The sequence below is a fragment of the Prunus persica genome, chromosome G3 (assembly GCF_000346465.2).
Source record: "Prunus persica cultivar Lovell chromosome G3, Prunus_persica_NCBIv2, whole genome shotgun sequence".
In the NCBI taxonomy this organism is placed as follows: domain Eukaryota; kingdom Viridiplantae; phylum Streptophyta; class Magnoliopsida; order Rosales; family Rosaceae; genus Prunus; species Prunus persica.
In genome coordinates, this window is record NC_034011.1 from 17,586,222 (window position 1) to 17,610,936 (window position 24,715).

A 24,715-nucleotide genomic window follows, 5' to 3' on the forward strand; every position below is an offset into this window, starting at 1 on the left:
ATCCATGATAAGATGGATGCCCACCATATCTACATACGCCATGTAATACCTACCTCTCCCATTACACCTTTGTGATGTAATTGAAACCTACCACTTAGAACATCCACAATAGGCTCCCTAAATCACCTCCTTAGACAAATTTTAGGAAGGAATCGTAAAAACGCAACTCCAACCACGCTCCCCATCCACCTCCTAAAATAGGAAGTCCTCTAGGAACTCCTAAATCTGAGGAGAGAGAAAAGACTCTTAGTGACTCCCTATAATTTAATGCTGCTTTATTTAATGAGTATTTCAAACCTTTATTTAATTCTAATTATTTTTTATTTTATTTTTTAATAGAGATGGGTCAATCAAAAAAGAGTTATAGCATTTATGACTCTCCAAATTAAGGAGTATGGTTGGAGTTGAAATTTTTTAGAGAACTCCTAAAATAGCTTTCTTATATTTTTAGCTAAATTTTAGCTAAGAAATGAGAACATCATTGTGGATACTCTTACGTAGTAAACTATGTATTTCCTATGCCTATAAATAGACACCAAAGATAGATGAAAAATACACAAGACTAGATGAGTGAAAACTCATGATTAATCTCTTGAGAAATGTTCATCCAAATTTCTCTCCAAAATCCTCTTAATTCTATAACATTTTTAAAATTTTAGTTTGGTCCTCATGATTTTCATCAAAATATGACAAGGCGCTCTTTCCCTGAACCCACCCCGACAGCTCCACCAGGATCGTATCTACGAAATACATTCACCCTCACCCGAACTTCTTCCCAGTTCACCTTAGACATAAGCAGTTTCGAAAGAGTTCGACAACATGGGTTAAAGTCAAACACAAAACATCAGCCCATGTGGAACGGTCTATAAAAAAAATGATACAGTTGAGTTCCAAGGTGAGTCGTCCTTTTTGGGGGTAACGCGAAAATTGGACCATTGTTCCAAAGAGCACTAGCATAATTAGGCCTTGCCAAAATACATTTACAGGGTAACAGATCAAACTAAATAACCAATAGTTTTATACAGACTCTTCATAAACATCAAGACCCATCTTATATTACAACAGAGCCAAGGCTTTAAACATATACATACCTTTTCTCCAGTTTGACACACTTTCGTGATGTTCCATCAAACCTCTAGCAGCGACATTAGCAATGAGATGATCACCAACAAAAGCACATATCCTATATACAATACTAATTGATCTCAGTTTCTCCAAAAATTATCAAAACTCCCTCCTCTTGTTAATTCTGCTGAATTTGTGAGCTGTGATGGCATTTAGCTCTTCTATGTACACTTCTTTCAATGAAGTTTAGGCAAATGCTGGGATGCTGGAATTTTGGCGATCCCTATTGAGACAATCAAATCCCTCTACTCTAACTGCAGCAGGTTTAAGTCCGTACTTCATTCTAACACAACCTGCTTTGCGTGGGGACGATAAAGTAGATGGGGATGGAGATGCCGAAACAGGAGTAAACTTCTCATCTCCGAATCGGGCATCTTGAATTAATGGGTTAGAAGCCCTACTGGGAGGGGAGCCACAAAAATATGGGGGTGAGGAGGCAACATCGTTCAAAGATTGTTCCAATCCATAGCCCTCCTGTAGACACCAACATGTTAGTCAATCAAAATACCATACATCCAATACAAAACCATAACATTACAGAATCAATCTAAACAATCACATCTATAATATTTTGAAAATTGGAAAATGACACATTGTTGAAAGCATAATTTATGTCTATCCTATAAAAGATTAATTTGTTTAAAGTTTAAACTTAAGATAAAGTTCCCATGAAAGAATTCTCCAAAGAACAGACAGGCAGCAAAAGATTAAGTCAAGGGATCACCATGGTTGCTGCATTGGAAAAAAATAAAAAACATTGTTTTGCAACAGATATGATACACATTTTATTTTATAAGGGAAAGAAAAAAACACAAAGATTAAATCAATTGCAGCTCCAATTAATTGCCTCTGCGCATTAACTGCAGCCAGATTATCATCAACATAATATCAATTAATCATAAGGAAACGAAATAACAATTTACCTTCCTGAGAATGAGGTCCAGAAGCTCTGCCCCAGCTTTTGAGTCACTAAACTCAGATTGATGACTGCTGATTACAAAAGAAAATTGTTATCAGCTAAAAACAAGCAGAAAAGTAAAATAAGGTGGGAAGGACAGCATCGGTTAAAAGAGGTACCTCATCTGCCATCTCAAGGGCCTAATGGGGCTGTTGGACAAAATCCCAACTCGCCTAGGCTTGGGGCACACCACAGGGTCCTTGGTATCAGAGATAAAGGCAGACCCTCTGACGTCTTCACAGCCCACATAAGAGGCGTTCTGGTGCTGAACATTGAAATGGTTCATTTTCGAAACCGTTTCTGTTCCACAAAAGAACGCCTGTCCATATTACAGACAACACCATCAGAAAAGAAAACAAAAAGCAGATAAACTTCCCCAGAAATATTCCAAATCCATAGAAAATCTTAAAATATTGTTTCACAGAGTTGATCTCCATTTAGTTGCAAAATAAAAATGACCAAAATAATGAATCCGAGTCAGACACGCAACATGTTCTATACAAATGAGCATAGAATTTCATGAAACCAAAATAACTTGGAAAGAAACACGCACAAAAACAAAACCCGTAAACTTTATCCCCTATTGGTTTGATTTATTCTTCTATTTTCTAGCCAATCAAACAGAAAGACAGAAGATGCGGTCGATTTCACAACAGATCTAAGTCACACCTTCGAAAAATCGGAGCTTTCCTCCGTCACATACACCAACTTCAAAACAACACCACCCAAAAAGCCGTAATGGTTCACATCAAAACCTAAGCTGAGACGGCTTCGACACCATTTGGAAGTCGCCCAAAATCGCAGAAGAAGTGGGGGTTTTAAATTGGTTTTAGCAAATAGTAAATACAGCTCAAACTGATTTTACACAACAAAATTTGACCACAAAACTTAGCCTTCACAAAAATTACGAAAGGTAATATAGAAAATGAATAAATAAATTACAACGACGAACATTTGACTCGGATCTGTTACACAACAGTTTCCGGGAAATAGACTAAAAATAGGAAATTAATAACATCCAAATATTCAAAGCAATAGATCTAAAACAAACAGAAGCAAAGCTACTATGATTTTTGCAGAGAGAGAGAGAGAGATACCTGAAGAGAATCCTCCGTAGGAAGAAGGAAGAACGCAAAGGGAGGTCAGAGCCACAAGGAAGAAGCGAAGAAAAGGGATCTGGAATTCATTTTATACTGGTGAAAGTAGAGTCTTGCCAAGGCTGACACCACGCCATTTAATCCACGTGATTTTTTATCTGAATCCGCGTGAATTTGTTGTGAAACACTGAAAATGGATTTTGGTTTCACGTATTTGTGACTGCTGGAAAGAGTCAAATTTTTGTCTATTTTTTCTTAATTCTTTTTTGTGCCAAACTTCTTAATTCTAATTTGGGTTAACGACATTTTACTCCCTACATGTTCGGGATCATTATCAAAATAGGCCACGAGGTTTCAATTTCATGAATATCAAATTCAACGTTTTTAAATATGACTAAATTACACTTTTCATCAACTTAATCGTTTAATTTTTTGTAGGCTTAAATACTAAAATGGTCTTTGTGTTTTATTATGTTGGCCAATTTAGCCCCTGTTTTTTCAATTTAACTAATTTGGTTCATGTGTTTAGCACCGTTAGCCAATGTGATCCAATTCGTTACACTTTTGTTAAAATATTAATTAAAAATAAATAAATATTTTGAATTCAATTTTAAAAATAAATAATCAAGAAATAAAAATAAGATTTAAAAGCTAAAAGAAATAAAAATATGATTAATCTTAACCGCAACACCCTTCTCTCTTTTCTTTGTCCCCCCAACAACCATTGGTAGACCCACAGAGGATTAAGGAGGTGCAGCTGCACCTCCCCTAACCGAAAAATGCATTGAAGATGCTGGAATTTTGCCCCTTTATTTGTGCCTACCAAGTGTTCAATTAAATGCCACAAACAAGCTTTTGTGTTGCTATTGTGTGAGACCCTAAATATTTACCTTAGATTGTTGGGCTTGATATCACGATCATGTAGGAGAATCGATTCATCAATTAGAGAATGTTTGTAGTTACAATCCCATGCTTCTCAACTTTAATTCCTTTTCAAAATGGGCCACTAGCAAGGCGCCATATGTCAAATTTTAACTAGACCAACTTCAAAAATTCTTTAAAAATTCATATGTGCTCCGAAAAAATCACCGAAAATTACCCCGAACTTGTAATCACATGTACTTTTATCTCATGACCTCCAAATCACATGTAATTTTGGTTAGATTAATTTTTATTGATTTTGGTTAGATTCATGGATGATTTCATATGAATTTTGGTAAACTAATTGTGTAATTGACATGGATTTTGTTCATATTTGATATGAATTTTGGTAAACTAATTGTGTAATTGACATGGATTTTGTTCATATTTGATATGAATTTTGGTAAACTAATTGTGTAACATAAATTTTGTGCATATTAGTTTATATACAAAATAGAATGTAGTCAGTTAGCCTTAGACATAAACTCTTATTTATTTTAATTATGAATAACATTAGTATTATTTAATTTGTAAGGGTATTTGGTTGTCTAATTTTTTTTTCCCCCTTTTAGTCTTTTTAATATTGCCCCACTCTTGAAAAATTCATGGATCCACCACTGTACCACCCCAACTACTATCCCCACGCACACCCAAAAGCCCTAACTTCTCCAACCACAACCACACCACACTCGAAATCTAATCCACCCCACCCCAACTACTAATCCACCCTACCTCTCACCCAGATCTAATCCACCCCAACCCAACAATTCCCTCGCCATTCTTTTATCCCAGTTGCGCCGCCTAAATCTTCCCAGCGCACTCTGCCACGCGGTCGTCACCCTACTCCCTCATGCCCATCTTGGTTTTCTTTTTCCTTTTTTCTAATGAAGTTGCAATTTTTTTTTTTTTTTGGAATGAATTCAATTTTTATAAATTAATTTTAGGTTTTCAAGAGAAGAAGAAGATTATCATATTATTTAATGGCAATTTTAACAGAATGGACTACATTGACTAACAATGCAAAACACACAGACCAAATTGGCCAAATTGAAAATGCATGTATTAAACTGGCCAACGTGATAAAGCACAAAGACTATTTTAGCATTTAAACCTTATTTGTTAAATTAATGACGTGGAGAATGAGTTCTATTAAACTAGTGACATGGCAATTAAGATACCCACTTTAATACTGATGTGTAAAAAAACAAATTTAAATATTTAAATATTTCCCCCCAACAACCTAGCAAAACGAGGAGGGTGATACTGATCCAATATGATGCAGTAGCATCAACCTCCGTCAGTACGATCATTTGTCCTTAAAGGGTTGCTTTTGCCGGATTGATGGTGGTTACCGTGTATGTCACGCTTGCCACTACTGAAGGTATGCTAGTAGCCATCCTTCCTCTTGGGGTGCTGGGTACCCTGGTTATCTGGAGCGGGAGCAGAATGCTGATGTGTGGCTGGGGTGGGTGCCGAAGCAGATGGGGGATCACCAAAAGTGTTACGTGCCGAGGTGATTGGGCCACGTTTTGGAGTTAAAGTACTCAGTCTTAGCATGGATCGCGACCTACTTCATGAGTTTGGCATAAGTGTTCCATGGGTTGCTGTGGACCAAGTAGCGGAAGTTGGATTCGCGGAGACTACTCTTGAAAGCTCTGAAGGCAGCTCGATCGTTGGTATCCGGGCAACGAGAGTACTCGTGGCTGAAGCAGGCTGCATACTCCCAAAGAGGTTCGTCCTCACCATGCCGAAGCATATACAAGTCATCCACGGAGTACAAGGGATCGGTTTGGATGATAAAGTAGTCGAGAAAGGTATTCTTCAGACTGTCAAAGGAGTTGATAGTACGGGGGTTCAGCCGATAGAACCAGTTCAGAGCAGCGCCACTGAGGGTAGAAGGGAAAATGAGATACATGACTTTGTCACTGAGGCCCTTACATTCGAAGGCAAACTAAAAAGAATGGATATGGGTGAGAGGATCCTCCGTGCCAGTGTAGAACGCTATGCGGAGCGGCTGAATGTCCTTATCCTGGTGATAATTGAGGATACGTTCAATAAAGGGCCCAGGGCATGGCTTCACCCAGAGGGGTTGCTGGCTGCGGTGCTGCTCACTCTCAAGACATCCGACCTTCTCCAAGAGAAGCCTCATGACCGGGTTGGCATAAGGGAGAATGCTGAGTGCTGAAGGCTTGAGGTGTGGATGGGCAGGGATTGGGTAAACTTCTCACTCTTCAAACACTTCAGTATGGTAAGACTCTCAGTCAGTCATCTGGACGATAAGGTTCCTAGTCATCCGAATCCCCTGCACCTTCTCTGGCGGGTAATTTGGTGGGCTTCGGTGGGGGTCGTAGGTGTGTCACCCATGGGTCATTGAGGTCAACAGGAATATGGATAGGATTTGGCTGAAGGTCCGAGAAACGGTCCCTACAATCCCATAGATCTTTGTCGGTTCATGGGGCCAGTCTTTTGGTGGGGAGATGCAAAGGAGCCGCGACTTGGTCGTCTCCGGATGAAGGTGGCATTTACTCTTGCCTAGCCCAGACTGGATTGAGGTGCTGTGACTAGATATCACTGGTTGGTTCGGCTGGGAATGCTTAATATCCTGGGTAATGTCCTGTTGGGCGCCCTAGGGGTAGGTCCTCTCCCAGTTATGCTTCAGGGTGCCACAATCATGCCCCAGTTCGACGTTCTTGGTATGAAGATGTTCGTATTTCTCCAACATTTTGGCAACACTGGTATGGAGGCGCTCTACTTTTGCCTAGAGATTGATCTCCGTCGAAGGTTTCTTTAGGGAGGTATCCCCGCGAAGGGTATGGTGCTGGGTATTGTGGCTGGTCTCACTCGGCATAGCAGGGGTGAAGAAGAGGCGACATGGCCTGATGGGGGAGGGAGCCAACGGGGCTGGTAGAGGGAAATGAGATTCCGAAGTCGATTCCCATAGATGACGCCAAACTGTTGATGCTCTTTTTAGGAGGGTCAACTTAGAGAAGGGCAGGATCTTTAGTAAGGGAGAAGGTGAAGACCTTCGGAGTTGGAAGAACCTACAGAAGACAAGGAGGAAAAAGCAGTCGTCAAGCTTCGGACACCAGTGTGGTGTCCGCCGAAGGCTCTCCGATGCTTAAGTAAGTTATATGTGATAATTTTGACAAAGTAACAGTAAATGTGAGAAATTAGTTACCCTTTTTACTCGGGTACTGTTCCTTATTTATAGGGAAGTGAAAATGAGAGTTTTGCACAAAGTTTCAAAGTAGGACTTTGTGCAAGTTGCTGTGGTAGTGACATGTGTCCTTGGAGGTTAGGTTTGGCAGTTGGAAGATTTGGCAGTCGGGAGTTTCGGCAGATGTCTGCCGCTCCGGAAGAGTGTCTTCCTTCGACATTTCGGAAGGTGATGACGTCTGTCACTTTCTCGGGATTTGTCTGTGTGTCCCTTTGGGGTATTTCAGCAAGGAAGAAGGCCTGTCTGCCTTGATGCTAGTCTCTTTGGCATTGGATATGCTCTGTTGATTATGGTGTAAACACATAGTATTATTATATTACAACTTCTAGAGCACACAAGTTTGACTTCTAGAGCGTACAAGTTTGACTAAGTCTTGCCCATATTAGATAATATAGATAATACAACAATAGAAGAAGTTGATAGGGGACTTGATTCTGTGTCCATAGAAGACATAAATAGACCCAATCAAAAAAGAAAAAACGGATACAAATAGTTAACATGTGTTATTGTTGTTCTTGAACTCTAGCCATGTTTACAGACCATGAGTAGATTATGGATTGTATTGGATTGGAAAGGATAAATATCATTTATTAGCTCCCGTATCTTGAGTTTGAGATTAGGAGATTGGAGTAATGGGATTATGTATGCCACCTTTTTGGTAGATTATCCTACAAAAATGCACATAATATGATTACGGTGAGATTATCCTTTATCTTATCAACATTCATTTTCACCAACCCACCAAATAAGGCATCTAGAATTTTCTTCCTTTTCTTCTTTAACTAGGATACCATGTAACCCTATGTGGCCTATTTCTGGCCTTTTATGCCGAAATTTCTTTGGCATTTTGTGATCTATATATGGATTAACCCTATATTGTTACTATGTTTCTATATTTGTATTACCCATTTGTGGGCATTTATATTTGCCTTAGTGACCGATAGTCTTTGTACCTAATGTATGAATACAATTACTGCTTTTTTCTCAACAACAAAAAATAAAATAAAATAAAATGGATACCACATAACATAATTTGTTATTGTTAATGAACCGTTTCAATTGTATGGCTCAAATTGTCAATTTCTCGTACTTTTTTTTTGTGTTGGAAATCAATTACTCGTACTTAGACCAAATGGTCGACGCCTTTGAAAATTACAATCTGACGTACCAAACCTTCCCACTGATAATAACACGGCCAATTTGGTCCCATTATTTATTATTTATTATTTATTGTTGAATATTTCAGATAAAGCACTCCCAATCAGATCGGATCTCCAACTCTGCAGCCAACACGTGCTCTTTTATTTTTTTTTATTTTTTTGCTAAGTCAGATTCTCATTTGGTTAGGATTTCTTTTCGGGCCCTCTATTTTATTTATCTTTCTTTATTTTATTATTTGATTCAGAAAAACAAAACCAACATGGCGTTGAAACTGGCAAAGCCTTACAGGCGCCACCCTTTTCCACTCGACGGTACTTGAGTTAGCTTAGAACACTATCTCATTCTGATATTGGTCTTTTTGGTTTTCTGTCTTTCTGGTTTTTCACCTTTAAAAGAAACTCTGTTCGAAACGTTTCAGAGCAGTTGAGGGCCAAGTTTTGTTTCCTAACAAAGAGAAAAAAGAGCATAGAAGCAATGGCGCCCAAAAAGAGGCTGCAAGGTGTTGATGACAAATTGCAGAAGCTTCTGGATGCTAACATGGATGAAGCTCGTGCCAGAAGGCGGGCTCGTGAGGCCTTCAAGGAAATTCAGCTGGGGATTGACCATATTTTGTTCAAGGTATTGTTTTCATATGTTCCATTTGAATTTGAATTTTTTGTTTTTGTTTTTTGTTTTTGGGAACGTGAACTTTTGGGTTGTTTATGGTTCCAGCGAGTTGTAATTTGAGAGATTGCAATTGGGTTTTGTAGTGGGTTGATGATTATTGGCACTGAAACTTTTTAATGGGTTAATGGGAATCGGTGGTTAGTTGAGGAATGAACTATTTTTCACGTTGAATTTTCATTGACATAACTTTTTTTATTATTATTATTTTTTAAAGATTTGCTTCTGAACTGATTTTATGCATTTTTACAGTCCACACAGCCACACACATATATTCAAATTGGCTATGCATACTATTTTTCTTTGGTTTTTGGTCATCTTTCTGAGATAGTAGTTCAAGATGTTATACAATATTCATTCTTGCTGTCTTTTAATTACACTCTTGGAATATTTTCTCAGTAATATTTATTGTTTTATGTTTGGTTGTGTTGCAGACACCCACTGATGGATTGAAAATAGAGGAGGTAAAAACTCTTTATTACAGCAATCAACTTACATTTTGTTTTTTATTGGTACAAACGGCTTTTGGGTGCGAGAAATGCAGTGGAGTGATATGCCAGTCAAGGAATTATATGCCTATGCTGTGTGTGTGTGTGTGTGTGTGTGTGTGTCATTTCTTTGTATTTTAATTTTTAATATTTTGTGCAAACCTGTACGCCATTCTTATCTGCAATTTTTTTTTTCTCATCTATCTTATATTGGTTCAAGATAGTATTCTAGCATCCAACCCAAAACCAGTTCATAATGGGTAGATACCAAGATCTTGTATACTATGGTTCAAAGCTTGACATTCCTAATGTGGGATGTATACTCTCGACATGCCCCCTCATGTCTGGCGTGGTCCAACATGTGAAAAAACTTATATTAGGTGACGTGGGAGCACATGTGGTAATCAGGGACTGACACGTGGATGAACTCTAACACTGATAAAATTAGACTATGCAGTATTTATACTCTCACCAGGTCCAGTATGAGAAGGTTTGTTGATCAGTCATACATTGATCTATACCCATGGGCAGCTTGAGAGTTACTAACACTTCTCCTCTGAATTCAGTTGTGGCCATTTTTAACTATACTTGTAAGTGGTATTGTTTCTGCAAAATTAGCTGTCATGTATCATGCTAGGTTAAGGTGTTCATAAGCATTGGTGCTCGCTTGTTAGATTTCCAAAGTTTCTGCTCACTACTTTTAATATGAACATGGTCTTGGCAAATTCTATTGTGCAGTCATATGAGGTAAACTCCAGGGGATTGGAGATCTTCTGCAAAAGTTGGCTTCCAGAGGCATCTTGCCCCAAAGCAATAGTGTGTTACTGTCATGGTTACGGAGATACTTGCACTTTTTTCTTTGAAGGCATGTAACCTGTCATAAGATAATAGTGTTGACCAAATTGCATTGTTAGTCATGCACTGTAGTGGAACCTAATAATTTCATAATTTCTGCAGGAATTGCGAGGAAGTTGGCGTCATACGGATATGGAGTTTTCGCAATGGATTACCCTGGATTTGGTCTTTCAGAAGGCCTTCATTGCCATATTCCCAGCTTTGACATTCTTGTAGATGATGTCATTGAGCATTACTCCAATGTCAAAGGTATGCTAGCATAGTTATTAACCTTCCTGTTAGTACTTTCGAATGTGAGAATTGTTGAGCTGAAGGTGAGGATTAGGATATTTAGACAGGAGGCGGATTGCATCCTTGTGCAGTCACTGAGTCAGCTGGCCAACCATCTTGGTGCATCAAACATGCACTAGGTTGGCAGATGAGAAGCATGAACCGGAAAAATCTAAGTGCTGGATGAAGTCTTAGTATTATTTTTACCCTGTGGCCATCTTGTCAACCTTACCACCATTTGGGACAGTAATGGGATAATCATATAATAGTTAAACAAAGCAGAGTTGGAAACAATTTGTAAGCTTTCTAGAAGTAGAGCCTATGGCCTCTTTTTAATCTATATTTTTCAGTCTCTGCTTGCTTTCCTTTAGGAATGTTATAGAAGATTGAGGCAAGGAGGTCCTCTTCATTGCCTCTCACTGGTCATAAGAAACCTCAGTTTCCTGATGCTTGAGGTAATGTGGAATTCATTTGATTTTGGAAGTTTATTTAGCACTTATCAGCGTTTGGAATTTTATGAGGGACCTAGTGTTTAGGTTTCATCTTGCCTTCCTCCTACTTGCAAGTTTCTCCTGGGGTGGATTGTTAATTAGACCCAGCTTTTGGGTCAAAGTAGTATAAAGGTCATCATCCTACCATCACTGTCCCATAAAAGAAGATCCTCTCTTCCATAAATGGTTACGCTCAATTTTTGAATATAAAAGCCTATAATTGTAGCATCCTGTCCCATAAGAAGATCCAAAACGTACTTTGAAGTTCCTATCATATATTGGTCAATCTGTGCTTTATTGTGAGTTGGAAAGGAAGTTGGATTGATGAGGATCCAAAGAGTATGCAATTGTCACTTGGTTACTTGTAGGAGAATAGATATCTTGACATAACAGTGACAGGAAATAGAACTTTAGAAGGAGAGTATCCATAATGGAAAGTGCTCCCTTTTGCAGTGATGTTGGGATTGAGAGAACTGGGTTGTAGCAACCAAAAGACTGTCAACTATTTTAGGTGAGGAACTGTTGATGACAGATACCATCTGCAGTTTTCTCCATCAGAGGATGAGTGGAATATTGTGTTTATGTGACTATATTCTTTCCAAAGAGTTAAGACAAAGATTCCACCATAATCTTGTTCTTGATGGAAAGTTCCCCAAAGTGAGCCAACCAAATTTTCCAAGTCGCTCATGAATCCTTTTAGTGACCAGATGAAGCAATATATATATAACCCCAAAAATAAAAGAAGCAAAATGATGTGGAAACAAATTTTCAAGGGAAGTTTTTCTCTTGACGGACTGTACCTCTTTGGAGCTACTTATTCTTTCTAGTTTGCATCTGGGTTCAATAATTACACCTCTTGGCTGGGGATGAAGTTTTTTCTTCATCTTTTTCATCCAAACTTATAATAAAGTGAGAGAGACTAAAAGATCTGTACACAATCTGTTGTGTTTAATGTGTGTCTATTCTTTTAACAATAACATAACCAAAATGCCAATCTCAGTTTAATTCTTGATATTTACATAAGTCGATTTGTACTGCAGAGAACCCTGAGTTCCATACTCTTCCAAGCTTTCTCTTTGGACAGTCCCTGGGTGGAGCTGTAGCATTGAAGGTTCATCTAAAACAACCTAGGGCATGGAATGGCGCAATACTTGTTGCACCAATGTGCAAAGTAAATTCTGCTTGACTGTGTTAGCAACAATGTTTTTCTTTGGTTTTTACCTTCTTTTAACAGAACAGTGTATTTTCTCTTTTTTGTTTTTCTAGATTGCAGATGACATGGTTCCACCTTGGGCATTAACACAAATCCTGATTGGTGCGGCTAAGTTCCTTCCAACGAAAAAATTAGTTCCACAAAAGAACCTGGCCGAGGCAGCATTTAAAGACTTGAAGAAAAGAGAAATGGTTTCTCTCTTTTCTTTTCTAAATAATTTAAAGTATTTAAAAGCAATGATGTTCTGGGAAAAGTCATAAACCTTGTTTTCCTTCCTAGACATCATGACAAAATGAAAACTTTCAAGCCATTGTGGGAGATCTTATGTTTAAAAGATGTGTGGTGTTCTTTATGTCGTGATTTCATGTGCCATTTCTTTTAGTCTTCTTTTTTAAATTGTGGCTTTAAAATTGCCCTTTTCCTGAATGCAGACAGCGTATAATGTTATTGCTTACAAGGATAAACCACGCCTGCAGACTGCTGTGGAAATGCTCCGAACAACTGAAGAGATAGAACGTCGACTGGAAGAGGTATGCCAATTTCATGACTTCTCTTTTATTACAGTCATATTCTGAATCAACTGGACTAACCTCTAAAATTTCTTTGATTGCGTTAAATTCTGTCCAGTCTATTCAGCATGCACCTTTTTCCCTTAATATGTGTTGTCTTGCTGCGTATTTTCTGATACTTTTTCTTTGTTCTTTGAGGCCGTGAACAGTTGAGGCATTTATAGAACTAGATGGTAATTCTTATCAGCTTAATTCACTGATGTTTGGGTTTATCTGAATTTGTAACTTCAACCCAGTACAGTTGGATTGAGTTATAATCCAAAGGATAAAAATGATTTTTATATGCATCAGATATGACCTACATCTCTTGTACTTCAGGACTAGTGATATGAAGTGGCAGAAGACATACATCGTAACCCCACCTAAACCTTTTTTTCATATTCAGTTTTTGGAAATCTATATGGTTCAGCATTTGTTTTGTGAGGTTCAGGTTGTGATTTATTTCTTGTTATCTGATGAAGATTTTGCTGTGAGTTTATATTCGGAAATCGTGCTCGCCCTGAAAAGTCAGTTGATTTCAGTATAGTTTAGCACCAGCAGTATCTAGAATTGTAACTTTATTAGGTTACTTATAATGGTTATCGTTACAGGTCTCTCTTCCCCTATTAATCCTACATGGAGAGGCTGATATTGTAACTGATCCATCTGTAAGTAAGGCCCTGCATGAGAAAGCAAGCAGTTCTGACAAGAAGCTCATCCTTTACATGGATGCATATCATTCCCTTTTGGAGGGTGAGCCAGATGAAATGATAGTTCGAGTTTTTGATGACATCATTTCATGGCTCAATGAGCACAGTGAAAAATTTACGGGCAGCTAGCTACTCTGCACATCTGTGGGCACCTGCAATCATGTTCTTCATGTTTGCTTCCGAAAAGGGTAGGGGAACAAAAGGGAAAGGAGCATTGGATTGGATGTGTCTATTGTGATGTACAGATTTTTTTGGTGAATAACATTGGATTAGTGTATGATTTATGGCACACAATTCAAATAAACTTTAGGTTTCAAAGTCTTTCTCTTGATTAACATGAGCTGGGAGGCTGAAGCTTTTGGATGTTGACCCGTTGTAATTTGAGATTTCACAAAGGAACATTTTCTTTTCCTCTTGCTAGATTTCATCTTTCTTCATTCCCATAATGGAAGAATAAAATTATTACTTTTGCTATGAGTTGGTTTAATTAATTTTTTGTCAGCAAAGGTCATTTACATGCTGGACTTCATAGGAGAAAGCCTATGCTAGCCAGCTTTAGAACTGAAATTTCATTTTATCAGAACCTCTACTACAATTTGTGTTGGAGCCTGCAAGAATGAAGGACTTGTCCCTTTCTGCTAGAGGAGTGAATTTTAGCCATCCAATTATAATAAGATATAAATTGTCATTTTCTTTGTTTGTTGGGTCCACTCATAACAGAACGAATGCACAGAAAGGAACAAACAAATGCAGTGCAAGTGGGTTGTGAGGAGGTGAACGTTGTTCTTTCTAACTTTGACAAATACCTGGAGGTAGTGCTCTTTTACCTTACCTTCCTTTAATTGCTTCTCTCTCTCTCTCTCTCTCTCAGTTTCGTGAAATTGTTGTATTATTGAAGTTCTTTACATTTTCTTTTCCTATTCTTAATTTCAGTGTCGTAAAAAAATAAATTATGAAGGAACCAGTATTATTTTCTTACTGGGTTTTCTGGTCTCACAACAAAGATGGCCTTCTCTTCTTGCTTTTGCCATTCTCAGTTCTCCCTCAAGGTGTGGCTTTTCCTAAGCTTTTCAATCTTCATGTTCTCTTACAATTTTTTTGGTCCTCAGCCTTGTATTCTTTTAAATTTGTATCTTAGTTGATTCATCTAGGCGTTCTTAGTTCTTTTATTTGCTGATCTTTAGAAGGAAGGGGAGGGGTATATGGAGTAGTTTGAAATTAGTTGTATTTTGTCCAACATAGAAAATAGGAGTTGACATTTCATAGTTCTATTCTGGTAAAAGAGTTTCTGTGGGTGCTAAATGGGTGTATTCTAGTGTAGTTCTATGGATTTACAATTGGGTAAGCGGGCATCGTCTTTCTTGGTCAAGGAAATTGTTCTTCTTCCTTTGCCTTTCAGTTGAAAAGTTCATTGAATTTTATGTATAATTTGTTATCAAATTTGTCTTCATGATAAATGTGGCAAGTCGAACATGGCAGCAATATTGTATAAAATCTGGAAAGAGGCATTTCACCAGTTTGAACTTTGAAGTACAAGATAACGTGCAACTTCTTTCATAAATAATCTCATGTCATGTGTAGAAACTCTCTATAATTTTCTGAGTTGGGTAGCTTCTCATAGAACTAAATATTCGTTTCTTATAGGTTGACTATGCTAAGAAGACTATAAGACATTCGAGTAACTATAGAAGCATCACATTTTCACTCCGAAGTTCTCATACTCAAGTCTTCGGTCAACAGCTTGAGACAGTGGGAGTTCAGTTACACAGGGACTGGAGTTTTGTAGGAGGTTCAACAGTTACTGTAAGAACAAAACTCGAGAGATCCATTCCACACCGAAAAGGCTCTGGAATATACGTCTCATGTAATCCTTTCGGCCACTTTGAATTCTTTTCAGTCATTTATTATTGATATCATTTTCAATGTTATGTGGCTGATTTAAGGCTTACTAGCTTTAAGTAGGTTTGTAAGTTGTTTCTTATGAAATACCCACATCTGTTGGAATCAATTTACAAATATTTATATGAGCAGAGAATAGTCTGGCTCTATACAGGATGCCCAGTCTTTAATAAAATTCGGATTGTTGATATGCCATGATAATGCGTCGATATCATTGTCGCCAACAAAATGTGTCGACATGTTACCTATGCATTTTTGCCAAAATCGATAAAAATATCAATGCGCATATCGATAGTTCAGTCTTTAATTAAAGACATAACGTCCTGCACAGAGAATCTCTGAACCAGAGAAAGCTGTAACTAGCTTTGATAACTTTGATCAGTTTTGTAAGAAAAAACTATATCTGTGAGTACATATTATGGTTTTCAAATTGACACAATTACAACTACATTGCGATACTTGTGACGTTTGGATAGATGGTCCTTCGCATGAAATAAAGGCACAAAAGAAACCAGAATTCCTGTATTGCATGAGGCATAGTATGATGTGATAGCATGGTTTACGGCTTCATGAATTTCGTTGAGAGAATGAATTTTAAGGATTCAGCATAATTTTTATTTATTTTTATATTACGGGGTTTTGCTTATATCCAATTCCTACCTGAATGTTGTGGTGTTAGCCTTTGAGAGTTGCAGACAGTAAGGTTGTTTTAGCTTAACAAATTACCTTCTCATTCAAATGAAAGAGAAAATCTTACCCAGCTCCATAACAATAGCATCCGATTTAGTAATTGTTTTGCAGAATAACATACCCAGTTTTTCACTGTATGCTACTGGCTACCAAGCTTCTATAAATGTTTGAAGATCCTTCTCTAATTTCTGCATCTCTATAAGAAGATCACAATAGCCATATCATATGATGATTCTTATGTTTGGTAATTTTAAGAGTTATAATATATCTTTTTTGTTTCTCTAACACGAATGGTTTTTAGTCATTATTTGTTTCATGATCCATTTATCATCCGTTGACCTCTCATGCTAGTGAGTGATAAAGATTATGGGAGGGCTGGAATATGATCGATAAAACTAAGGTTACTGTCTTTTTTTTTGGTCAGGGTTGGCAAGTTCTCAAATTGCTAGCAGAGTTTTTACTTTGGGAACAACTGCAGTTCTCCCATTTTATGCCCTCATGGTTCTGGCACCTAAAGCTGAACTGGTATGTTCTCCTGTATTTATCCAGTCCTACGACTCTCACACAATGTTGCTATCCATCCTCATTCCAATTTATGCAGGATTATACAAAAAAAATCCTTTTTTGGCTCACCCACTAAAGTCAGAAATTGAGGGGAAGTAAGTATAATTCTGCAAGATTTGCTCAACCTAAATTGACGTACCTAATTCGTTTTGATCACGTAAAATGCAGACAAAAATGTCTACGGAAAGTAGCATACCATATATTCTGCTCGGAGTTCTCTATGCTTATCTACTATACCTCTCTTGGACTCCTCAGACGCTACGGTTGATTTTTGCAAGTAAATACTGGCTGCCTGAGGTGTGTATTAGAATATATAGGTTCAGCAATCTTTTCTCATAAGTTATGAAAATTTATACAAAATTTTGTTTTCTACCTATGTACTATGTGCAGCTGACTGGTATAGCAAAGATGTTCACAAATGAGATGACATTAGCTTCTGCCTGGATTCATTTGTTGGCTGTCGATCTCTTTGCTGCAAGGTAACTCTCTCTCACAGACGCACACACACAGAGAGAGTTGTAACACTCATTAGTTGTGTTCATTCATGCAGGCAGGTTTTCTGCGAGGGTCTTCAAAACCAAATTGAGACTCGGCATTCAGTTTCTCTTTGCCTGTTTTTCTGTCCCATTGGAATTCTTACTCATCTCATTACGAAAGCACTTACTAAAAGTGCTGGAAGCGCAAGCGGGCCCAAAACACATTGACAACTAAATTATGCTGAAACAATCAAAGGATTTTTGGGAAGTTGAAAAACAAAATCGTGATATGAATGAAGATTATTATTTTTATGAGCAAACTACCAATATATGCCCTTGTTAATTTAGGTTCGTCATAGAGTTGCTTTGGAGTTCTAATCTACCACCTACATAACTTCACTCCGTTTTGTTTTTGGGTTTTTTTTTTCGATCTATGTTCTAGGTATGGTACGTGCAGCGCGCTTGCATATTATAAGTATAGGTAGATGACTTTGTTGATTACAGGTTGTATGATGTAGTAGGTATAGTGTTTGTGTAGTGTTTTAAACGTACATTGTATGGGTAGATGACTTTGTTGATTACCGGTTGTATGGTGTTGGAAGTTTATTACTGAAAGAAGGTTATCTAATTGCAAGTATGTAATCGTAGCTAATTTGAAGAAGGGCTGATGAAATTGTAACTACATTTTTCTATAAAAGGTGCGTGGAGATAAGGATAAATTTACTTTAGAGTACAGTTCGTTTAAATAAGGTCTGACATGGCACAACTCATATCTTTAAACGGGCCAGGACGAGCTAATTAGGCCCAATGAGCTGGGCTAGGCCTTTTAAAGCTCATTTATTAAATTATATTTATTTTAGAGAAAATTATACGTAAAATTAATGCATTTATATTTTAAATTCAACTCTATTTCTTTTCTCTAATAATATATATATATATATATATATATTAAAATTTAAGATTCTTGTGGGCACGGGCTAGAATTGATGATTTTCATAAATGGACGGGCCCAACACGGCCCGTTTATTAAATGGGACGAGTCTAAATGGGTTGGTCTGGCACAGCACGGCACGTTTGACACCTCTATTTGAACCTCCCATAAGAGCATCTCCAAGGGAGATGTCAAATACCAAACATCAAATTTAAATTTGATGGCTAATGTGGCAATTTGACATCTTACACAACTTTACACTCCACCCGATATGTCAAATTAAATAATTACATTATTACATTTTAGTGTTGATATATTTTTAATTAAAAAAATAAAAAAATAAAAATTCATTTGACATCTTTCTTTTGGGATGTTAAAAATAACATCTCAACCTCCAGCCTTCATTCCACATCAGCTTTGACACATCGGTTGGAGTGATGTGAGATGTTATTTCTAGCCGTTAAATATCTATATGGCACTTTTGACACATCGGTTGGAGATGCTCTAATAGGCTTGGGCTAGAATCATCAAATTTTCTTTAAAGCAATACAATTTTCAAGAGGAAATGCAAATCTAGAAGGGTAAACTGTAAATTAATCACTTTTATTGGATTCTAATGTCTACTACTATAAAGCCAGGACAAAAATAGTTGGAATCACATGCTTCACTTAAAAAAAAAATAAAAAGACAAAAGCACCCTTGAAAAACAAATTTGTATTTGAGTCACATTGTAAAAAGGCAATAAAACAAAAAAAAGGCTTTTCACATATAGCCTCATTATGACGTGACATTTTATAAAATAACTTTTAAAGTTCAATACTTCATAAAAAACTTCATGATTTACTTTAAAGTAAAAACTTGCAATACACTAAGAATTAATTAGAAAATGACAAGTGATTAATTGATGGCTTTTTTTCTCCAAAAGGTTCTCTAAAGGTTTTTGTATAAATCATGTAGTTGTCATGGTATTTTTTATAATTACCTAAAAAGAAGTAAACAAACTGTGACTTATCATGAAATGAGCAGTTCCCTTCCTAGTAGCTAGCGACCTTAACTAAATTCACCGAATGCTTTGAAGTAAGAGTGAAAAGTTTACTAGCAATTTATTCAACGTAAATATTTTTGAGGTATTTTAATGTGCTAGTTCTAAGAGCATCTACAATCATGCTCCTTTATTTTTTAGTTAAAATTTAGCTAAAAACACTTGAAAGCTATTTTAATAGCTTTGTATAAAATTTTAAGCTCCAACCACTGCCTAATTTAGGGAGTCATAAATATTTTTAATTTATTTAATTCAATTTTTGAATAGAGTGTAGACACAAAAGCAATAAATAAAAAAATAATTAGCATTAAATAAACGGTTAAAATACTATTAAATTATAGAGAGCCTCTAGGAGTCCTTTCTTTGTCCTTAAATTTAGGACCTCTTAGAGGTCTCCCTATTTTAGGGAGAAAAACTTCTTTGGCATGGGGATGCTAGGGTAAGCATTCCAACTAAGTATCCCCAGTCAATAAGTTCCTAACGGCCGGCAACCACACTTAAAAACAAATTGGTTAGGCGTCAACGATCCAACTCAGTCCTTTCTCTCCCGATCTTCTCCCCCACCACAACAGCTTGCCTCGACATCAATGTCGACATCGCCACCCTCCATCCTCCTCGCATCCTCTTAACTTCCTTTATCGTCATAGACATCGTCTCTCTCTTCTCACCGACTCTTTCACTCTCATCTCTCTCTTTTTTTCTCTCTTATCTCTCTTTTTTTCTCTCAGATCTAGAGAGAGAGAGAGAGAGAGAGAGAGAGAGAGAGAGAGAGAGAGAGAGAGAGAGAGAGAGAGAGAGAGAGAGAGAGAGAGAGAGAGAGAGAGAGAGACGGTGAGATTGATGAGAGAGAAAAAGAGGGGTTTTGAGTTATAGTGATGGGGTTGCGGAGGATGGAGCAAATGTGGCAAATAAAAAAAATTGTGTCAAAGTGTATTGACAACTGTTGAGAACTGATTGGTTGAGGATACTTAGGTGGCATGCTTACCCTGGCATTCCTGTGCAATGGAAGTTTTTATCCTATTTTAGGAGGTGAATAAGGAGCATGGTTGGAGGTGTTTTTTCAACTCCTCCCTAAAATTTATCCAAGAAGGTTGTTTAAGGAGTTTATTGTAGATGCTCTAACTCTTTATTTGGTCATCTTCTCTACCTAAATCTTGATGGATCCTTTCACACAACAATTAAAAAGAGAACCTAAAAAATATGAAATTATATATATTGATAAAAATATAAAATAACATATACAGGTTAGGAATACCTTCAATTTATTAGTTGTAATTAATTTATAAGAAATATGTTTTAAATCACATCACATAATTGACTTTTAGGACATAAATTTTACATTATGCACCAAAGACTTATTAAATATCATTTGTGAAATTTTTATATAAACTTATGAAATAAAAATAATTTTTTTATATTTTTGTGAGAAATAGAATTCATTCATAGAATCAAAGACGTACAAAGAACGACATGATATAGTGGCCTCGTTAAAAGTTTCCTAGGACAACCTCATGGTATAAACCGCAGGGGAGGAAAGAGTACCACACATGTCATGGATTAACAAGAGAGTTTGATTCAGGTCGCTTTGGACTATTACAATAAAAGAACAAATCAAAAATGAAAACTAACACATAGACCTCCGATGAGAACCACAACTATAGACCAACACAGTAGACCCATTTGAGAGGACCGCAGAACATCCCAAGTGTCAAAAAAAGCCTTTTATGAGCAAAATCATAGTCTTTTGATACCCACACAAATTGCAAGGCATACCATAGAAGAAACTAGAAGAGAACACGCAAGAGGAACACAAAAACAACTGTAAAACGACCCTGAGAAGCACTCCACTTCAACTCAGAATCGGACAAAGAAAACCTCATATGACCAAGCATAGTTCTTTGGTAGGCGCAGAATAGAGAAGAGCACCACATCATCATCTTGGAGAATACTCGGATCAAGTTCAATCTAATAAAGAAATATACCAAAGGTTATGGGAAGATTGATCTACTTGTCTCATACTCGACCAAACATTGTTTATGCAGTGAGCGTGGTCAGTCAATTTATGAATTCTCTGAGTGAAGACCACATGAATGCAATTTTTCGAATACTTAGATATTTGAAGTCTGCACTTGAAAAAGGGATTATGTTCTCAAAACATGGTCATTTGAATGTTGACAATTATTCATATGCAGATTGGGCAGACAGTGTAACATATAGAAGATCCACATCGGGTTACTTCACATTTGTGGGAGGTAATTTAGTGACATGGAGGAGTAAGAAAAAAAATGTAGTAGCTTTATCCAATGCAGAAGCTGAGTTCAAAGGCATGACTAAAGGACTTTGTGAGCTCCCTTGGTTAAGGAAGTTACTTACTGAACTTGGGTATAAGCCTACGTCCACAATGAATCTCTTTTGTGAGAACCAGACTGCTATAGCTATTGCACAGAATTCGATTCAACATGATCGCACTAAACATGTTGATTGACACTTTATCAAACATAAGCTTGAGGCTAAAGTGATTCAGTTTTCTTTCGTGAAGTCCGAGGATCAATTGGTGGATATTTTGACAAAAACAATTTCTAGTAGAGCGTTTCACAATTCACTGGAATAGTTGGGCATTAGCGACATCTATGTACCAACATGAGGGGGAGTGTTGGCGTGACTTGTGGACCATTGACTTTCTTTCCTCACACACCATGTATTTTCATTATAATTGTATTTGATTTACTTTAATTCCTGATTTCCTACTGTAAATTGAAATATGAATTTATTATTTACTTGGCCATTAAGGCTCCGTTGTATTATAAATATGATCTCTTACAAAGAGAGAAATACACAAAAAATTCCCACAAATAAATATTCTCATATTAAGTTTTATATTTTAACCGAATTTAGAAAGATATGGTGAGAAATTGCAGCTCAACAAACATTTCATGCACACATGCATGTGTATGTATGAAGAAAACAAACATAGTTTTTATAAACCTTTTTACCAATTATGTTCTTTGTCTAGAGTCTTTTGTATACTCGTGGAAGTCTTTCTCAGGTTTGGGTTTAATGTATCTGGTGTTATGTTTTTGTTTTTTGGGTTGTAATAGTACTTCGACATTTAATCCCGAAGGCTCTATGCTAAATACTCATGAAAGTTTTTCTTAGCTTGTATGTCAACAACGTGATGCACAGTCACCGCGCCATTAAAAAAACTATAAATTAAAAAAGGGGCTTGTAGTGCAAGTAGTTAAAAGCATTTTTTCCACACTTGAGATTCAAAGTTTAGTTCTCACCTCCAATATCGCTTGCATATATAAGTAAATTTATTTAACTAGGAGTTGTAAAAAGCTCTAAGTAGCCTTCCAAACTTTGACAAAAAAAAGAAAATAAAAAAAGAAGGAGAGACAATAAATCCAAATTAGAATGACAATATGGATGCCAACATGGTCTAGCCAAGTGGAAAATGGCTTAGACTTGCAGACTAGAGGTCTCTTGTTCGAACTTCCATGGCATCTTAGTTGTGAGCGTGTGTATGAGAAACCCCCTACCCTATAGTTAAAACTATTGCTTGTACTGAAAAAAAAAAAAAAGAAAAAAGGAAAGCTATCATTTGAAAACCATGCCCTGATAGTTTTCAAAACATGATCCCCGAAATTCCACCTCTTCTACAACTAACGGGTCCAATAGGAGCCCAATATTTGTCCAAACCATGCACTCACTAGCACTCCACTTTTTTTTTTTCTTTTTTTTTTTTTAGTATAAGTGATAGTCTAAACTATAAGGGAGGAGAATTTCTCACACACACTCCATCACGGTGTCATGGGGATTCGAACCTGAGACCACTAATTTGCAAGTCGAGCCCTTTTTCACTAGGTTAGACCCCATTGGCCACTGACACTCCACTTTTAAAGATGACATGATACCCTCAATTCCACCTTTTCCGACAAGAAGTTTTTTAGCCTTGCTAAGAGCCTACCACTAATTGTTGTATTATAGGGCCCAACAGGACCCTCACTACTTGTCCAAATCATGTTTCGATGTTGTTGACACCTTAACCATCTAGGTCTAATACCTTGACTGGAGTTAGGCTCAATGAACATCTTAAGTGTAGGGTTTTTAACTCCTCGGTACATTTAGTAGTACACCACCTAATATTTTTTTTTAGTACAAGCGATAATATAAACTACAGGGAAAAGAGATTTCTCACACACACATAACAATGATGCTGTGGAAATTCGAAAGTGAAACATCTAGTCTACAAGTCGAAGGTCTTTCCCCATTGAATTAGACTCGTTGGCGTACACCACCTATATCATGGTTAATTACTGTAGACGTTCTTGAACTATGGCCCCAATTGCAATTGGGTCCGTGAACTAATTTTTGAGGCAATGAAATCCTTTAATTAGACAATTAGTTGCAATTAGGTCCTGCCGTAACAGAATCCGTCGAGATTGACCATGTGAGTGTCACGTGCTCTTGTTGTTCGGGGTATCTTCGACTTTTCGTTGTTTTGAACGAAACAAATCCAATTTAGCGTTGAAGAAAAAGGGAAAGCACGTGAACTATCCCTTCTGAGGCAGCCATTAGAGTTGTATAAGGTGAGCTATCCCTTCTGAGGCAGCCATTGGAGTTAAATTTGCTGCAGCAGTGATTGAGTGAGTGAGAAATTTTCTGTGTAAGCTTTGAAATTTGGGGTTGATCAGGGGTACATTTAAAGGTTAGGGTTTCATTTTGGGGGTAGTTGGGTTTTTCATCCTTTTGGCTGATAGTGATGGAAGAGTTTGACTTCCGTTGGGTTGGTGTTGCTCCTAAATACAGTAAGTGATTCTGCCTGTTTGAATACGTATTAGTTGGTTTTGTTTTCATCTGTGTGGTCTATAGCTTTTAAAGATTCCTTACACGCTTTGCTTGATACTGTCCTTGATTGCAACACTTAGGGTTTTTTTTATCCCTTCTTGTCTTCTATCTATGCCTCACACTAAATGGACTGAAGTTATTCCATAGCAATTAAACAACTGAACGAACTGTGTACTGTATATTTTGGTTTTAGTGCAGAACATTGAATTAAAACATGGGTTTGTCTGATTTTATGATTCCAAAACAGGTGTATGTGTTTTAGCATTGTTTTGACCCTTGTTTACTGTGCAAGTAACCATGAACAATGTAGTTTAGAACTTCACCATGGGGGTGTGTTGGAAAGTGGGGAGTATAAAAATGGAAAAGTTTGTTACTTGGATAATGTTGTAGAGGATTTTCTGTCATTGGTGGACTTAAGAAAGATAGGTAAAGGGCTTGGTTACAATGTAGACATTTCCAACCCCAAACCAAATATGGAAATATGGTATAGGAAGGGTGGAACCCATGGTGTAGGTGGGCTTGAACTTATCAGCTCTAATGCTAGACGA

At 37.1% G+C, this 24,715-nt stretch overlaps 3 protein-coding genes across 5 annotated transcripts; 2 read left to right on the forward strand and 1 right to left on the reverse strand.

Moving 5' to 3' along the window:
• Positions 917-3,443, reverse strand: LOC18781772. Of its 2 annotated transcripts, none has more exons than XM_007215005.2 (4): positions 3,181-3,443; positions 2,203-2,402; positions 2,049-2,115; positions 917-1,599 (listed from the first exon to the last, which is right to left on the reverse strand). In XM_007215005.2, exons 2-4 carry the CDS (start codon positions 2,367-2,369, stop codon positions 1,312-1,314), a joined length of 522 nt encoding a protein of 173 aa, XP_007215067.1. In that variant the 5' UTR covers positions 2,370-2,402; positions 3,181-3,443; the 3' UTR covers positions 917-1,311. The 2 variants fall into 2 exon arrangements, with proteins under 2 accessions (XP_007215067.1, XP_020416073.1); XM_020560484.1 differs by having other exon boundaries at positions 2,049-2,112; positions 3,181-3,287.
• LOC18781787 (caffeoylshikimate esterase) lies at positions 8,519-14,191 on the forward strand. 2 transcript variants are annotated; one of them, XM_020560385.1, is made up of 9 exons: positions 8,519-8,790; positions 8,898-9,097; positions 9,577-9,606; positions 10,369-10,495; positions 10,588-10,734; positions 12,287-12,417; positions 12,513-12,650; positions 12,891-12,989; positions 13,619-14,191. In XM_020560385.1, exons 1-9 carry the CDS (start codon positions 8,739-8,741, stop codon positions 13,844-13,846), a joined length of 1,152 nt encoding a protein of 383 aa, XP_020415974.1. In that variant the 5' UTR covers positions 8,519-8,738; the 3' UTR covers positions 13,847-14,191. The 2 variants fall into 2 exon arrangements, with proteins under 2 accessions (XP_020415974.1, XP_007216459.1); XM_007216397.2 differs by having other exon boundaries at positions 8,756-8,790; positions 8,903-9,097.
• Positions 14,296-17,983, forward strand: LOC18783106 (protein ABA DEFICIENT 4, chloroplastic). Its single transcript, XM_020560386.1, has 7 exons — positions 14,296-14,529; positions 14,651-14,766; positions 15,362-15,581; positions 16,731-16,831; positions 17,039-17,167; positions 17,261-17,349; positions 17,421-17,983. The coding sequence occupies exons 2-7, from the start codon at positions 14,722-14,724 to the stop codon at positions 17,572-17,574; spliced, it is 738 nt and encodes a 245-aa protein (XP_020415975.1). The 5' UTR covers positions 14,296-14,529; positions 14,651-14,721; the 3' UTR covers positions 17,575-17,983.

Bases quoted from the DNA above. Each gene is read 5' to 3' on its own strand.
- LOC18781787 (XM_020560385.1), top strand. From the start codon at position 8,739: ATGGCGTTGAAACTGGCAAAGCCTTACAGGCGCCACCCTTTTCCACTC. The intron at 10,735-12,286 runs GTATGCTAGCAT...TTTGTACTGCAG, and splicing joins GCATTACTCCAATGTCAAAG to AGAACCCTGAGTTCCATACT. The intron at 12,418-12,512 runs GTAAATTCTGCT...TTGTTTTTCTAG, and splicing joins TTGTTGCACCAATGTGCAAA to ATTGCAGATGACATGGTTCC.
- LOC18783106 (XM_020560386.1), top strand. From the start codon at position 14,722: ATGGCCTTCTCTTCTTGCTTTTGCCATTCTCAGTTCTCCCTCAAG. The intron at 14,767-15,361 runs GTGTGGCTTTTC...CGTTTCTTATAG, and splicing joins ATTCTCAGTTCTCCCTCAAG to GTTGACTATGCTAAGAAGAC. The intron at 15,582-16,730 runs GTAATCCTTTCG...TTTTTTGGTCAG, and splicing joins CTCTGGAATATACGTCTCAT to GGTTGGCAAGTTCTCAAATT.
- LOC18781772 (XM_007215005.2), bottom strand. From the start codon at position 2,369: ATGAACCATTTCAATGTTCAGCACCAGAACGCCTCTTATGTGGGCTGT. The intron at 2,116-2,202 runs GTACCTCTTTTA...TTTTGTAATCAG, and splicing joins CCCTTGAGATGGCAGATGAG to CAGTCATCAATCTGAGTTTA. The intron at 1,600-2,048 runs GTAAATTGTTAT...TGGTGTCTACAG, and splicing joins TGGACCTCATTCTCAGGAAG to GAGGGCTATGGATTGGAACA.